The 16944-nt window shown below is 58.0% G+C and overlaps 1 protein-coding gene and 1 long non-coding RNA gene across 4 annotated transcripts; one reads left to right on the forward strand and one right to left on the reverse strand.

Annotated features, from left to right (window-relative positions):
- The first annotated feature begins 7191 nt into the window (after positions 1-7191).
- LOC144947825 (uncharacterized) lies at positions 7192-7839 on the forward strand. Of its 2 annotated transcripts, none has more exons than XR_013640099.1 (3): positions 7192-7583; positions 7624-7675; positions 7766-7839. It is a non-coding gene; the product is annotated as an uncharacterized LOC144947825 (long non-coding RNA). The 2 variants fall into 2 exon arrangements; XR_013640098.1 differs by having other exon boundaries at positions 7624-7695; positions 7766-7794.
- Positions 7729-15042, reverse strand: LOC144947824 (uncharacterized). 2 transcript variants are annotated; one of them, XM_078877177.1, is made up of 6 exons: positions 15002-15042; positions 12334-12511; positions 11225-11302; positions 9972-10460; positions 9145-9225; positions 7729-7836 (listed from the first exon to the last, which is right to left on the reverse strand). In XM_078877177.1, exons 2-6 carry the CDS (start codon positions 12496-12498, stop codon positions 7774-7776), a joined length of 876 nt encoding a protein of 291 aa, XP_078733303.1. In that variant the 5' UTR covers positions 12499-12511; positions 15002-15042; the 3' UTR covers positions 7729-7773. The 2 variants fall into 2 exon arrangements, with proteins under 2 accessions (XP_078733303.1, XP_078733302.1); XM_078877176.1 differs by lacking the exon at positions 15002-15042 and adding an exon at positions 14723-14738.
- Positions 15043-16944: the final 1902 nt, after the last annotated feature.

Raw genomic sequence — 16944 nt, forward strand, 5'->3', positions numbered from 1 at the left:
AAAAATCCCAGTGGGATGCAAGTCAAACAACAACAACAACAACCACAAGACAATTTAGATTAAGGCCATCAGTCTAACTCTGTACTACAACAAACAAACATGGCTAAACCAATACACTTTTCGAAATCACCAAAATAAAGCCATGAAAAAGCAATCATCATAGGAACTGTGACGGAATTTTCACAATAAATGGCAATCAAGAGAGAGGCTTGCGACAGCGACAGGTGACGTCAGCGTGGAGCCTCCGTTCGGCGAGAGGGGAGAGAAAGGGGAGAAAGAGAGAGAGAGACATTTCTCCCCGACGGTCCTCATCTTTGGATACCCGAAGGGCGACGGATCCCAACACCTTCAGGGGCTGTTCAACGTGCTCATCGGCTACGCCCAAGCTCGCTGTGCACAGGGCGAGGAAGGAGGCCCTGGAGGGGAAACGTCCTGCCAGCAGCCTGGGCATCTTCCGCGCTCTGGTCGGAGCCCCCAGGGTGTGTGGGCTGGTGACCCACGCTGTGCCGGCCTTCGAGGAGCAGTGGGCGCTGTAGGAGGCCGCGTGCTCGGTGGCAGAAGAGGGATAACTCTACATGCAAGAGCTGAGCTACCGTCGGAGGCCGTAGGACTGCGAGAAAAGCTGGGTGCAGATGCAGCGCTTGTCGTAGTAAAACATATATAAATATTACGTAGAAAACACATTGTCCTTCGGAGGGAGCTGGTAGGAACGTTGGGTTGCTCGGTCAATGGCCAGGGTCAACGGCGGCGTGGTGTATTCCGCAAATATGGTCGACTGTGAGGGCGGGCACAAGCCGGCGTGAGTAGGTTAAACGTTGAGTTTTATAAGGGCACCACGGGGTGACCAGCGCCTCCCCACCCAGCCCCACCCTCCCCACCCAGCCCCTCCCCACCCTCCGTACCCAGCCCCACCCTCCCCACCCAGCCCCACCCTCCCCACCCAGCCCCACCCTCCCCTCCCCACCCAGCCCCTCCCTCCCCACCCAGCCCCTCCCCACCCGCCCCTCTCCACCCAGCCCCACCCCTCCCATTTTTGGATTCACGACGGACGGACGGACGGACACAATAATCCCCTGTGGGCTGGTGTAACCAGGAGGTTCCTACCAGTATAAAATCGTTTATTTTAATTGTAATCACGTGTTCATCATCATCATCGTCGGTCATGATCAATCCACTGCTGGATGAAGGCCACCCCAAGCCGGCGTTGAGACGCAACAATCCCACGTGACTCCTGCTCGTGATCTCATTTCATCGCTCCGTCTCCTCCAGGGACGTGTCCCTCGCATCGGGAAAGGTCACTCGGATGCGTGAGTGGCGCGCTGCTGCTGCTGCTCTCAGGCGAGGGGACAGCGGCCTCTAGCGGACGCGCCGGGGAGCGTGAAGGGTTGCCGACCAGCACGAATAACGTCAAGCGGCCAGCAACATTCAGCACCATCATGTTTGTCATCGATGAGAACAGGTTCCTTTAATTGAGCAATGTTATACGAGCTGGGGGGCGGGGGGGGCAATGGGGGGGGGTGAGACGATGTTGGGAGGAGAGTGGACCAGTGCGAGGGAAGACGCGGAGAGAAGTGAGGTGAGCTGCAGGGTGGTGAGTGGGTGAGTGGGTGAGTGAGTCGGTGGGTGGGTGGGTGAGTGGGTGAGTGAGTGGGTGGGTGAGTGAGTGGGTGAGTGGGTAGGTGGGTGAGTGGGTGAGTGAGTGAGTAGTAAAGTGGGTGATCGAGTGGGTGTGTGAGTGGGTGGGTGGGTGGGTGAGTGAGTGGGTAGGTGGGTGAGTGGGTGAGTGAGTGTGTGAGTGGGTGGGTGGGTGAGTGAGTGAGTGGGTAGGTGGGTGAGTGGGTGAGTGAGTGTGTGAGTGGGTGGGTGAGTGAGTGGGTGAGTGGGTAGGTGGGTGAGTGGGTGAGTGAGTGTGTGAGTGGGTGGGTGTGTGAGTGGGTGGCTGGGTGAGTGAGTGAGTGGGTAGGTGGTTGAGTGAGTGGGTGACTGAGTGAGTGGGTGAGTGAGTGGGTGAGTGGGTAGGTGGGTGAGTGGGTGAGTGAGTGAGTAGTAAAGTGGGTGATCGAGTGGGTGTGTGAGTGGGTGGGTGGGTGAGTGAGTGAGTGAGTGGGTAGGTGGGTGAGTGGGTGAGTGAGTGTGTGGGTGGGTTGGTGGGTGAGTGGGTGGGTAGGTGGGTGAGTGGGTGAGTGAGTGGGTGGGTGAGTGGGTGAGTGAGTGGGTGGGTGAGTGGGTGAGTGGGTAGGTGGGTGGGTGGGTGCGTGAGTGAGTGTGTGAGTGGGTGGGTGGGTGGGTGAGTGGGTGAGTGAGTGGGTGGGTGAGTGGTGAGTGGGTGGGTGAGTGGGTGAGTGAGTGGGTGAGTGGGTGAGCTGCAGTGTGGTGAGTGAGTGGGTGGGTGAGTGGGTGGGTGAGTGGGTGAGTGGGTGGGTGAGTGGGTGAGCTGCAGTGTGGTGGGTGAGTGGGTGAGTGAGTGGATGGGTGGGTGAGTGGGTGAGTGGGTGAGTGGGTGGGTGGGTGAGTGGGTGAGTGAGTGGGTGACCTGCAGTGCGGTGAGTGGGTGAGTGGGTGGGTGACCTGCAGTGTGGTGAGTGAGTGGGTGGGTGAGTGGGTGACCTGCAGTTCGGTGAGTGAGTGGGTGAGTTAGTGGGTGAGTGGGTGACCTGCAGTGTGGTGAGTGAGTGGGTGAGTTGGTGGGTGAGTGGGTGACCTGCAGTGTGGTGAGTGAGTGGGTGGGTGAGTGGGTGACCTACAGTGTGGTGAGTGAGTGGGTGAGTGGGTGGGTGAGTGGGTGACCTGCAGTGTGGTGAGTGAGTGGGTGAGTGGGTGGGTGGGTGAGTGGGTGACCTACAGTGTGGTGAGTGAGTGGGTGAGTGGGTGGGTGAGTGGGTGACCTGCAGTGTGGTGAGTGAGTGGGTGAGTGGGTGGGTGAGTGGGTGACCTGCAGTGTGGTGAATGAGTGGGTGAGTGGGTGGGTGAGTGGGTGACCTGCAGTGTGGTGAGTGAGTGGGTGAGTGGGTGGGTGAGTGGGTGACCTGCAGTGTGGTGAGTGAGTGGGTGAGTGGGTGGGTGAGTGGGTGACCTGCAGTGCGGTGAGTGAGTGGGTGAGTGGGTGGGTGGGTGGGTGCGTGGGTGGGTGAGTGAGTGGGTGGGTGAGTGGGTGGGTGAGTGGGTGGGTGGGTGTGTGAGTGGGTGGGTGAGTGAGTGAGTGGGTAGGTGGTTGATTGAGTGGGTGACTGAGTGGGTGGGTGGGTGAGTGGGTGAGTGGGTAGGTGGGTGAGTGGGTGCATGAGTGAGTAGCAAAGTGGGTGATCGAGTGGGTGTGTGAGTGGGTGGGTGGGTGGTTGGGTGGGTGAGTGTGTGGGTGAGTGAGTGGGTAGGTGGGTGAGTGGGTGAGTGAGTGTGTGAGTGGGTGGATGGGTGAGTGGGTGGGTGAGTGGGTACGTGGGTGAGTGGGTGAGTGAGTGTGTGGGTGGGTGAGTGAGTGGGTGGGTGGGTGGGTGGGTGGGAGTGAGTGAGTGAGTGAGTGGGTGAGTGGGTGGGTGCGTGGGTGCGTGGGTGAGTGGGTGGGTGAGTGGATGAGTGGATGAGTGGGTGAGTGGGTGGGTGGGTGAGGTGGGTGAGGTGAGCGAGTGGGTGAGTGAGTGGGTGGGTGAGTGGGCGATCGTGTGGGTGGGTGAGTGAGTGAGTGGGTGTGTGAGTGGGTGTGTGAGTGGGTGTGTGACTGAGTGGGTGCGTGGGTGGGTGGGTGAGCGTGTATTCTGACCCCGCAGTGTGGTGAGTGGGTGGGTGGGTGAGTGGGTGGGTGGGTGAGTGGTGCGTGGGTGAGTGAGTGGGTGGGTGAGTGAGTGAGTGGGTGGGTGGGTGGGTAGGTGGGTGAGTGAGTGGGTGAGTGAGTGGGTGAGTGGGTGGGTGAGTGGGTGAGTAAGTGGGTGGGTGAGTGGGTGGGTGAGTTGGTGGGTTGGTGGGTGAGTGAGTGGGTGTGTGAGTGGGTGGGTGAGAGAGTGGGTGAGTGGGTAGGTGGGTGAGTGGGTGAGTGAGTGAGTAGTAAAGTGGGTGATCGAGTGGGTGTGTGAGTGGGTGGGTGGGTGAGTGAGTGAGTGGGTAGGTGGGTGAGTGGGTGAGTGAGTGTGTGAGTGGGTGGGTGGGTGAGTGAGTGGGTAGGTGGGTGAGTGGATGAGTGAGTGTGTGAGTGGGTGGGTGAGTGAGTGGGTGAGTGGGTAGGTGGGTGAGTGGGTGAGTGAGTGTGTGAGTGGGTGGGTGTGTGAGTGGGTGGCTGGGTGAGTGAGTGAGTGGGTAGGTGGTTGAGTGAGTGGGTGACTGAGTGAGTGGGTGAGTGAGTGGGTGAGTGGGTAGGTGGGTGAGTGGGTGAGTGAGTGAGTAGTAAAGTGGGTGATCGAGTGGGTGTGTGAGTGGGTGGGTGGGTGAGTGAGTGAGTGAGTGGGTAGGTGGGTGAGTGGGTGAGTGAGTGTGTGAGTGGGTGGGTGGGTGAGTGGGTGGGTGAGTGGGTGGGTGAGTGAGTGGGTAGGTGGGTGAGTGGGTGAGTGAGTGGGTGGGTGAGTGGGTGAGTGGGTAGGTGGGTGGGTGGGTGGGTGAGTGAGTGTGTGAGTGGGTGGGTGGGTGGTGGGTGAGTGGGTGAGTGAGTGGGTGGGTGAGTGGTGAGTGGGTGGGTGAGTGGGTGATTGAGTGGGTGAGTGGGTGGGTGAGTGGGTGAGCTGCAGTGTGGTGAGTGGTTGGGTGGGTGAGTGGGTGGGTGAGTGGGTGAGTGGGTGGGTGAGTGGGTGAGCTGCAGTGTGGTGGGTGAGTGGGTGAGTGAGTGGATGGGTGGGTGAGTGGGTGAGTGGGTGAGTGGGTGGGTGGGTGAGTGGGTGAGTGAGTGGGTGACCTGCAGTGCGGTGAGTGGGTGAGTGGGTGGGTGACCTGCAGTGTGGTGAGTGAGTGGGTGGGTGAGTGGGTGACCTGCAGTTCGGTGAGTGAGTGGGTGAGTTAGTGGGTGAGTGGGTGACCTGCAGTGTGGTGAGTGAGTGGGTGAGTTGGTGGGTGAGTGGGTGACCTGCAGTGTGGTGAGTGAGTGGGTGGGTGAGTGGGTGACCTACAGTGTGGTGAGTGAGTGGGTGAGTGGGTGGGTGAGTGGGTGACCTGCAGTGTGGTGAGTGAGTGGGTGAGTGGGTGGGTGGGTGAGTGGGTGACCTACAGTGTGGTGAGTGAGTGGGTGAGTGGGTGGGTGAGTGGGTGACCTGCAGTGTGGTGAGTGAGTGGGTGAGTGGGTGGGTGAGTGGGTGACCTGCAGTGTGGTGAATGAGTGGGTGAGTGGGTGGGTGAGTGGGTGACCTGCAGTGTGGTGAGTGAGTGGGTGAGTGGGTGGGTGAGTGGGTGACCTGCAGTGTGGTGAGTGAGTGGGTGAGTGGGTGGGTGAGTGGGTGACCTGCAGTGCGGTGAGTGAGTGGGTGAGTGGGTGGGTGGGTGGGTGGGTGCGTGGGTGGGTGAGTGAGTGGGTGGGTGAGTGGGTGGGTGAGTGGGTGGGTGGGTGTGTGAGTGGGTGGGTGAGTGAGTGGGTAGGTGGTTGATTGAGTGGGTGACTGAGTGGGTGGGTGGGTGAGTGGGTGAGTGGGTAGGTGGGTGAGTGGGTGCGTGAGTGAGTAGTAAAGTGGGTGATCGAGTGGGTGTGTGAGTGGGTGGGTGGGTGGTTGGGTGGGTGAGTGTGTGGGTGAGTGAGTGGGTAGGTGGGTGAGTGGGTGAGTGAGTGTGTGAGTGGGTGGATGGGTGAGTGGGTGGGTGAGTGGGTACGTGGGTGAGTGGGTGAGTGAGTGTGTGAGTGGGTGGGTGAGTGAGTGAGTGAGTGGGTGGGTGGGTGGGAGTGAGTGAGTGAGTGGGTGAGTGGGTGGGTGCGTGGGTGCGTGGGTGAGTGGGTGGGTGAGTGGATGAGTGGATGAGTGGGTGAGTGGGTGGGTGGGTGAGGTGGGTGAGGTGAGCGAGTGGGTGAGTGAGTGGGTGGGTGAGTGGGCGATCGTGTGGGTGGGTGAGTGAGTGAGTGGGTGTGTGAGTGGGTGTGTGAGTGGGTGTGTGACTGAGTGGGTGCGTGGGTGGGTGGGTGGGTGAGCGTGTATTCTGACCCCGCAGTGTGGTGAGTGGGTGGGTGGGTGAGTGGGTGGGTGGGTGAGTGGTGCGTGGGTGAGTGAGTGGGTGGGTGAGTGAGTGAGTGGGTGGGTGGGTGGGTGAGTGAGTGGGTGAGTGAGTGGGTGAGTGGGTGGGTGAGTGGGTGAGTAAGTGGGTGGGTGAGTGGGTGGGTGAGTTGGTGGGTTGGTGGGTGAGTGAGTGGGTGTGTGAGTGGGTGGGTGAGTGAGTGAGTGGGTGAGTGAGTGGGTGAGTGGGTGGGTGGGTGGGTGGGTGAGTGGGTGAGTGAGTGAGTGAGTGGGTGGGTGAGTGAGTGGGTGGGTGAGTGAGTGGGTGAGTGGGTGAGTGAGTGGGTGGGTGAGTTAGTGAGTGGGTGTGTGAGTGGGTGCGTGGGTGAGCATGTATTCTGACCAGTGTGGTGAGTGAGTGGGCGCGTGGGTGAGTGGGTGCGTGGGTGAGCGTGTATTCTGACCTGCAGTTTAGTGAGTAAGTGGGTGAGTGAGTGGCTGGGTGAGTGGCTGGGTGAGTGGGTGGGTAGGTGGGTGAGTGGGTGGGTGAGTGGGTGGGTGAGTGGGTGGGTGAGTGGCTGGGTGAGTGGGTGGGTAGGTGAGTGAGTGGGTGGGTGAGTGGGTTTGTGAGTGAATGCGTTGGTGAGTGTGTATTTTGACCTGCAGTGTGGTGACAAGTGCTGGAGCGGTGGCGCAGCGGTTAGCGCGCTGCGCTACGAACCCAGCGACCCGAGCTCGATTCCCGCTCACGGCCAACACCAGTGACGATTATCTGAACCGGCCCTGGGCCTCCCCTAGGTCGACTCAGCCTCAAATGAATACCTGGTGCGGTGTGTAAACATCGCCACTAGGGAGACAAAGGCGGCCGGGCGTGGCGGTCGCCACCCAGCCCCTCGAGTGCCGTACCGGCCTTCATAGGTGCTTGCTAACAGCACTTGCCCCAACAGCCTGTTAAAGACTACACGGGGGATCTTTGTATGTGTGTCGGGATAGGTGTGCAGCTATGTGGATGTGCGTGTGGGTTTGGGAGGTGTGCAGGTGCGTGCTCAGGTGAGTGCAGGTGCGTGCAGATGAGTGTAGGTGCATGCTCAGGTGCGTGCAGGTGCGTGCAGGTGCGTGCAGGTGAGTGCAGGTGCGTGCAGGTGCGTGCAGGTGCGTGCAGATGAGTGTAGGTGCGTGCTCAGGTGCGTGCAGGTGCGTGCTCAGGTGCGTGCAGGTGCGTGCAGGTGTATGCAGGTGCGTGCAGATGTGTGCAGGTGCGTGCAGGTGCGTGCTCAGGTGCGTGCAGGTGCGTGCTCAGGTGCGTGCTCAGGTGCGTGCAGGTGAGTGCAGGTGAGTGCAGGTGAGTGCAGGTGCGTGCTCAGGTGCGTGCAGGTGCGTGCAGGTGCGTGCTCAGGTGCGTGCTCAGGTGCGTGCAGGTGCGTGCAGGTGAGTGCAGGTGCGTGCAGGTGAGTGCAGGTGCGTGCTCAGGTGCGTGCAGGTGCGTGCAGGTGCGTGAGGGTGAGTGCAGGTGCGTGCAGGTGCGTGCAGGTGAGTGCAGGTGCGTGCTCAGGTGCGTGCAGGTGTGTGCAGGTGCGTGCAGGTGTGTGCAGGTGCGTGCAGGTGAGTGCAGGTGCGTGCAGGTGAGTGCAAGTGTGTGCAGGTGAGTGCAGGTGTGAGCTCAGGTGCTGCACGTGGCCCCGCGCCTCGCGTGGCCCAGCCTCGGGCACGCGCTTGTAAATCTCTGCAGCGCAGACACGAGAACGCGCGGTCAGCAAACTCACCCAGCTCACCAACTCACTCACCCACCCGCCCTCTCGCCGACTCGTCCACTCTCATTCACTCGCTCGTCCACTCACTCACCTACCAGTCGACTCACTCACGAGCTCACCCACTCACTCACCAACTCACCCACTAATTCACCTACTCGTCCACTCACTCACTAACCCACCCACTCACTCACCAACTCACTCACCCACCCGCCCTCTCGCCGACTCGTCCACTCTCATTCACTCGCTCGTCCACTCACTCACCTACCAGTCGACTCACTCACGAGCTCACCCACTCACTCACCAACTCACCCACTAATTCACCTACTCGTCCACTCACTCACTAACCCACCCACTCACTCACCAACTTACTCACCCACCCGCCCTCTCGCCGACTCGTCCACTCTCATTCACTCGCTCGTCCACTCACTCACCTACCGGTAGACTCACTCATGAACTCGCCCACTCACTCACCAACTCACCCACTCACTCACCAGCTCGCCCACTAATTCACCTACTCATCCACTCACTCACTAACCCACCAACTCGCCCACCAACTCACTCACCCACCCGCCCTCTCGCCTACTCGTCCACTCTCATTCACTCGCTCGCCCACTTACTCACCTACCAGTCGACTCACTCACGAACTCGCCCACTCACCCACTAATTCACCTACTCGTCCACTCACTCACTAACCCACCCACTCACTCACCAACTCACTCACCCACCCGCCCTCTCGCCTACTCGTCCACTCTCATTCACTCGCTCGTCCACTCACTCACCTACCGGTCGACTCACTCATGAACTCGCCCACTCACTCACCAACTCACTCACCAACTCACTCACCCACTCACTCACCAACTCACTCACCAACTCACGAACTCGCCCACTAATTCACCTACTCATCAACTCACTAACTCACCCACTCACTCACCCACTCACTCACCAACTCACGAACTCGCTCACTCACTCATCAACTCGCCCACTCACTCACCTAGTCATCCACTCACTCACTAACTCACTCACCAACTCACCCACTCACTCACCTACTCATCCACTCACTCATCCACTCACTCACCAACTCACCCACTCACCTAGTCATCCACTCACTCACTAACTCACTCACCAACTCACCCACTCGCCCACCAACTCACTCACTCACCAACTCTGACGCTAATTCACCAACTCGCCCAACCCGCTTAGCACATCGCTCACCCATCCACTCACTCGGCTACCCACTCACCCACCCATTCACTCGTCCACTCACCATCCCACGTACTCACCTGTTTCACGGCGCGTCCCCGCGGAGACAGAGCGAAGGGGTCGTACTCCCAGGGGTCAAACGAGTCCAGGAACACGAAGCCCTGACCGCATCAACAAAGATTTACATCGTCAGCCATGATCGATGCACTGCTGGATAAAGTCCCCCCTCCCCTAGCCCATCGCTATCTCTCTCACGGCCCTGCGAAGTAGGAATCCATCGATCCCCTCCGTATGAGCCGGTTTCGTCGCTCCATCTCCGCTTTGGCTGACATTCCGGCGTTAGTCTTAAACATGTCCTGACCCCGAAAGCAGGTCTGGGTGTACTGTACTGTTGATGATCATCGCTGTCATCATGAGTGCATGGCGATGTGGTGATGATGGCGCGTGATGTGATGATGATGGTGCACTGATGTGATGAGGTGGTGGTGCGCGCTATGATGGTGCGCTGATGTGATGATGGTGATGGTGGGCTGATGTGATGATGTGATGATGTGATGATGATGTGATGATGATGTGATGGTGATGGTGGACTGATGTGATGATGTGATGATGATGATGATGTGATGATGGTGTGCGCTGTGATGATGGTGATGGTGCGCTGATGTGATGATGTGATGATGATGTGAGGGTGATGGTGGACTGATGTGATGATGTGATGATGATGATGATGATGCTGATGGTGCGCGCTGTGATGCTGTGATGATGTGATGGTGTGCGCTGTGATGATGGTGGTGACAGCTCTTGCCCCCAGCAGTCCGTTGAGGCCACACGGGAGATCTGTGTCGCATCGCTAACACGCAGCGTAAATGTCGAGCGCAGGTGCGCGTGGCGTGCCAATCCCGCGCACCTTCTCGCCCACGTGCGCCAGGTAGCGCGCGTGCAGCTCCCGCTGCGGGCCGGGACCAGCTCTCAACTCCCGCCGGGGGCTCAGCCTCGACCCAGACACCCGCTGTTCGCCGGGCCCCGCGCTCATCTCCTGCCGTGCACTCAGACCCGACCCAGACACCCGCTGTTCGCCGGGCCCCGCGCTCATCTCCTGCCGTGCACTCAGACCCGACCCAGACACCCGCTGTTCGCCGGGCCCCGCGCTCATCTCCTGCCGTGCGCTCAGGCCCGACCCAGACACCCGCTGTTCGCCGGGCCCCGCGCTCATCTCCTGCCGTGCGCTCAGACCCGACCCAGACACCCGCTGTTCGCCGGGCCCCGCTCTCATCTCTCGATGCGTTCCGGGCCCCGCGCTCATCTCGCGCCGCGCGCGCTCCTCCCAGCGCGCCAAGCTCAGCTCCGCTCGCCGCACGCGCATCACCTCCTCGTGCGCCAGGTAAGCGCGCACCTGCTGCAAGGTGGGGGTGGGGGGGTGAGCGTAGCGGCATCCAGTGGCTGCGGTGACGACTCGGTCAGGAGTCGACAACATGTGGGGGGCTTTACACCATTGGAACCTCATTTGCCAGTAAAACATATGATAATTGGTTTTTTACCCTTCTATCTGGCAACAAAACTGACACTTTTTTTTGGGAGAGTGCATATATTTTCAGAGTTATGTTTTTTGTTTGCATTATGGCTGCAGGTATTGTGATCTATGCAAACATGACTCCTTGTAAAAAAGGTGTCAGTTTTGATGCCAGATAGAAGGGTAAAAAACCAATTATCATGTGGGGGGCTCTTTGGATTCCCTGTTGCGGGAAGACGTTTGTTTTGTGTGTGTGTGTGTGTTTGTTACTTAAATATAAAACATAATTTAACGTAAAGATCATTGATTTAAATATAGCAGAGAATGGGTCACTGTGGAATGTCTTGGTGACGACAGAATGTACAACTGGAGTGTTAAAGAATAACTTAGCGGGGAGCGGGGGTATAACTAAATGGACGCAGTTTATTCCATCCTCATATTTCAAGTCAGAATGCGTCCTGTCGCCTGCCGGATACCCGCTGCTGTGTCTGTGTGTACACGTGGATGTGCTCTCCAAATACTTTGGTCAAAAACAAAGAGATGGCTTTTAAAGGCTGCCGACTCCTACACGAGGCGCGCCCGCTAACGGTACTTGCCCCGACAGCACGTTAAGGCTATACGGGGGAACTTTGTCTTTGCGCCGCTCTTACACGCGCGAATTCCTGCTCCGAATCCAGCACGGGTTGAGTGGCGGCTCTGCTCCGTCTCGTGTCCACGCACGCACGCTCCTGCACACACACACATCATCATCACCATCATCACCAGCATCACCAGCATCACCATCATCACATCATCATCACATCATCACAGCGTCAGCATCATCACCATCATCACCAGCATAACCATCATCACCATCATCACATCATCATCACATCATCACAGCGTCAGCATCATCACAGCGCACACCATCAGCATCATCACATCATCATCACATCATCATCACATCATCATCACCACATCATCATCATCACATCATCATCACATCATCATCATCACATCATCATCACAGTGCGCAGCGCACACCGTCACCATCATCACATCATCACATCACCATCATCACATCATCATCATATCATCATCATCACATCATCACAGCGCGCAGCGCACACCATCACCATCATCACCATCATCACAGCGCACACCATCAGCATCATCACATCATCACAGCGCACACCATCACCATCATCACCATCATCACAGCGCACACCATCACCATCATAACAGCATCACAGCGCGCACCATCAGCATCATCACAGCGCGCACCATCATCACTACATCGCCATAAACTCATGATGACAGCGATGATCATCAATCAGCTCGGTCTCTCTCTGTCTCTGGAGCGGGCATCGCAAACTCTCGTAAACGCGGCCCACTGCAAACTCAACTTGAGTCTAAAAGTTGAGTTGCCCTTCGGGACCTGTCCTGTGAGATTGAGTGGCGAGGAAGGAGCGGCGGCGCAGCGGTTAGCGCACCGCCAGACGATTCCCGCCCACAGCCAACATCGGTAACGAATACCGCACCTTGAGCCGCCCTTGTCTAGTCAACATCGCCACTGGGGAGACAAAGGCGGCCGGGCGTGGTACTGGCAACTGTTAGCGAGCACCTATTGCACAGACACACGTCTGTGCGCGTGCGTGGTGCTGGCCACCCACCTCCCCTCGTGTGCCGTGCCGGCCTTCACAGGTGCCGCTCGCTAACATCACTTGGGGGGGGGGGGGCAGCTTTACCTTTGTGTGTCGTGGAGCCCCCCTGCACTCACCTGCAGGCGGCTGACGGAGCGTGCCGACAGCCACGGCGACACGGGCTCACCCAGCCTCGCAGCGCCGCCTACCGCAGAGCCGCGGCGCGCCGGTTGGACTCCAAACCCGGGTCGACGCGCGTGCAGGGGGACACCTCTCCCCGAGCCCCCGTGCCCCCGTTCCATGACGCAGCGAGGTCTGTGTGTGGTTGGGGAGGGGGGGCAGTCACTTATAGAGGGAGGGGCGGGGGGTACAGCGGTGACGTCGCCACGGCGCTTGTGCCAGGCTAGGTGCACGTTGAGGCTGCTCGGCAATTTGTCGCAGTCGCCCTCCAGCAATGACGGAGGGCGGAGGAGCGTCGCTCGCGTGTACACACACAAAGATCCCCCGTGTAGCCTTAACAGACTGTTGGGGCAAGTGCTGTTAGCGAGCACCTGTGAAGGCCGGAACGGTACACGAGGGGGTGGGTGGCCAGCACCACCCCCGACCGCCTTTGTCTCCCCAGTGGCGATGTTTACACACCGCACCAGGTGCTCATTTCAGGCTGAGTCGACCTAGGGGAGGCCCAGGACCGGTTCAGATAATCGTCACTGGTGTTGGCCGTGAGCGGGAACCGAACCCGGGTCGCCAGGTTCATAGCGCAGCGCGCTAACCGCTACACCACCGCTCCCCACACACACAGACACACGTGTACACACACACACACACGTGTACACACACACACACACGTGTACACACACACGTGTACACACACACGTGTACACACACACGCGTGTACACACACACGCGTGTACACACACACGCGTGTACACACACACGCGTGTACACACACACACGCGTGTACACACACACACGTGTACACACACACACGTGTACACACACACACACGTGTACACACACACGTGTACACACACGCGTGTACACACACACGCGTGTACACACACACACGCGTGTACACACACACACGTGTACACACACACACACACACACGTGTACACACACACACGTGTACACACACACGTGTACACACACACACACACGTGTACACACACACACGTGTACACACACACACGTGTACACACACACACGCGTGTACACACACACACGTGTACACACACACACGTGTACACACACGCGTGTACACACACACGCGTGTACACACACACACGCGTGTACACACACACACGTGTACACACACACGTGTACACACACACACACACACACGTGTACACACACACACGTGTACACACACACACACGTGTACACACACACACACGTGTACACACACACACGCGTGTACACACACACACGTGTACACACACACGTGTACACACACACGTGTACACACACACACACGTGTACACACACACACGTGTACACACACACACACGTGTACACACACACACGCGTGTACACACACACACGTGTACACACACACACGTGTACACACACACGCGTGTACACACACGCGTGTACACACACACACGCGTGTACACACACACACGTGTACACACACACACGTGTACACACACGCGTGTACACACACACACGCGTGTACACACACACACGTGTACACACACGCGTGTACACACACACGTGTACACACACACACGCGTGTACACACACACACGCGTGTACACACACACACGTGTACACACACGCGTGTACACACACACGTGTACACACACACACGCGTGTACACACACACACACGCACGTAACGTACGAACGCGGCGATGCAGAGTCGCAGCAGTCTCCCTGCTCACACACACACGTGTACACACACACGTGTACACACACACGCAGAGACACGCGTGTACACACACACACACACACGTGTACACACACGCACACACACACGTGTACACACACGCACGTAAAGTACGAACGAGGCGATGAAGAGTGGCAGCAGTCTCCCTGCTCACACACACACGTGTACACACACACGTGTACACACACACGCAGAGACACGCGTGTACACACACACACACGTGTACACACACACACACGTGTACACACACACGCACGTAACGTACGAACGAGGCGATGCAGAGAGTGGCAGCAGTCTCCCTGCTCACACACACACGTGTACACACACACACACGTGTACACACACACACACGTGTACACACACATACACACACGTGTACACACACACACACGTGTACACACACATACACACACGTGTACACACACCAGAGGTGTGGACTCGAGTCATGTGACTTGGACTCGAGTCAGACTCGAGTCATGAATTTGATGACTTGCGACTCGACTTGGACTTGCATAACAATGACTTTGTCCCACCTCTGACACACACACACACGTGTACACACACACACACACGTGTACACACACACACACACGTGTACACACACACACACACGTGTACACACACACGCACGTAACGTACGAACGAGGCGATGCAGAGTGGCAGCAGTCTCCCTGCTCACACACACACGTGTACACACACACACACGTGTACACACACACACGTAACGTACGAACGAGGCGATGCAGAGTGGCAGCAGTCTCCCTGCTCACACACACACGTGTACACACACACACACGTGTACACACACACACACGTAACGTACGAACGAGGCGATGCAGAGTGGCAGCAGTCTCCCTGCTCACACACACACGTGTACACACACACACACACGTGTACACACACACGCACGTAACGTACGAACGAGGCGATGCAGAGTGGCAGCAGTCTCCCTGCTCCGGCTGAAGGCGCCGCAGGGCTGAGAATCGGGACGTGAGCTGCGAGACTCTCTCACTCCCGTTGCCATGGCAGAGTTTGAGAAACACAGCCACTCTGCTGTGTGTGCGTGTGTATATGTGTGTGTGTATATGTGTGTGTATGTGCGTGTGTGTGCGTGTGTATGTGCGTGTGTGTGCGTGTGTATATGTGTGTGTACGTATGTATGTGTGCGTGTATGTGCGCGTGTGTGTATGTGCGGGTGTGTGCGTGTGTGTATATGGGTGTGGGCGTGTGTGGGCGTGTGTGGATGTGGCTAAAGCACAGCAAGTTGGCACAGTAGGGGGCACAGGTGGTGCATCAGCCAGTCATCTCGGTCAGTCGACCCGTGGCACCTGGGTCTGCCCCGTGACCTCCTGCCAGCGGGCGTTAGACACTTCACGTGGCCTCAAGGTGCACATGGCCTGGCACAAGCGTCGTGGTGACGTCACCGCCATTTAGTGGCGAATGGCGGTTGTTGTATGTGAGTGTGTATATGCGTGTATGTGCGTGTGTCTATGTGCGTGTGTCTATGTGCGTGTGTGTATGTGCGTGTGTGTATATGTGCGTGTCTATGTGCGTGTGTGTCTATGTGCGTGTGTGTCTATGTGCGTGTGTGTCTGTGCGTGTGTGTATGTGCGTGTGTGTATGTGCGTGTGTGTATATGTGCGTGTCTATGTGCGTGTGTGTCTATGTGCGTGTGTGTATGTGCGTGTGTGCGCAGCTTCCACCTGGCCACGCAGCGGGGGCTAAACGGGCGCGGCACGGGCTGGAGAAGAGATGGAGTGATGTGGTACAGGAGGACGTGGAGCTGAGTGGACTTGCCGATGACTGGTACCAGCGGTGTCAAGATCGGCCTCAGTGGAGGAGGCTCGTGAAGGACGCTACTGGGCAGTTGGAGGCAGTCGCCCTCCAACAACAACGGAGGGCGGAGGAGCGACGCTCACAACAACGAGCGGAGCGCTGGGTGGCTAAAGCACAGCAAGTTGGCACAGTGGGGGAGGGCGGGCACCGATGATGCATCCATCAGTCATCTCAGTAAACCCATGGCACTTGGGTCTGTCCCGCGACCTCCCGCCAGTAGTGATCATTCATACCTCACCTTGGCTTCAAGGTGCACCTATCCTGGCACAAGCACCGTGGTGACGTCACCGCCGCTTGGTGGTGAACGGCGGTGGCTGTCAATTGGCTGCTGCCGTGTGAACGACGCGTCGGCAATGAGCAGCCAGGCAGCCGGGCGTGGCGTTGACCACCCATCCCCCTCGTGTGCCGTGCCGGCCTTCATCCGTGCGTGCACACTAACAGCACTTGCACCATCAGCCCGTCAGAGGCCATACAGGGGAGGGGAGGGGATCTGTGTGTGCGAGTCCACGTATGCCAGTGTCCATGAATGTAAACAACGTTGACGCAACCTTTATTCATCAGTACAGCAGAGCACGGATAAACTATACAAGAGCAGTGGGGTAAAAAACACATTCAGTTTTGTTAAAACTCGCGAATCTTCGTACTTCGTATCGTCATGGCAACACGACTCCGTTCACGAGAATTGCTCACACGCTCGCATGGTTCTGTGCGTCGCTGCGCAAGGTTCTGTGCGTGGTTCTGTGTGTGGCTGCACGTGGTTCTGTGTGTGGTTGCGAATGGTTCTGTGTGTGGTTGTGTGTGGCTGCACGTGGTTCTGTGTGTGGTTCTGTGTGTGGTTCTGTGTGTGGTTCTGTGTGTGGTTCTGTGTGTGGTTCTGTGTGTGGTTCTGTGTGTGGTTCTGTGTGTGGTTCTGTGTGTGGTTCTGTGTGTGGTTCTGTGTGTGGTTCTGTGTGTGGTTCTGTGTGTGGTTCTGTGTGTGGTTCTGTGTGTGGTTCTGTGTGTGGTTCTGTGTGTGGTTCTGTGTG

Source organism: Lampetra fluviatilis, chromosome 47 (genome assembly GCF_964198595.1).
Source record: "Lampetra fluviatilis chromosome 47, kcLamFluv1.1, whole genome shotgun sequence".
Classification (NCBI taxonomy): Eukaryota; Metazoa; Chordata; class Hyperoartia; order Petromyzontiformes; family Petromyzontidae; genus Lampetra; species Lampetra fluviatilis.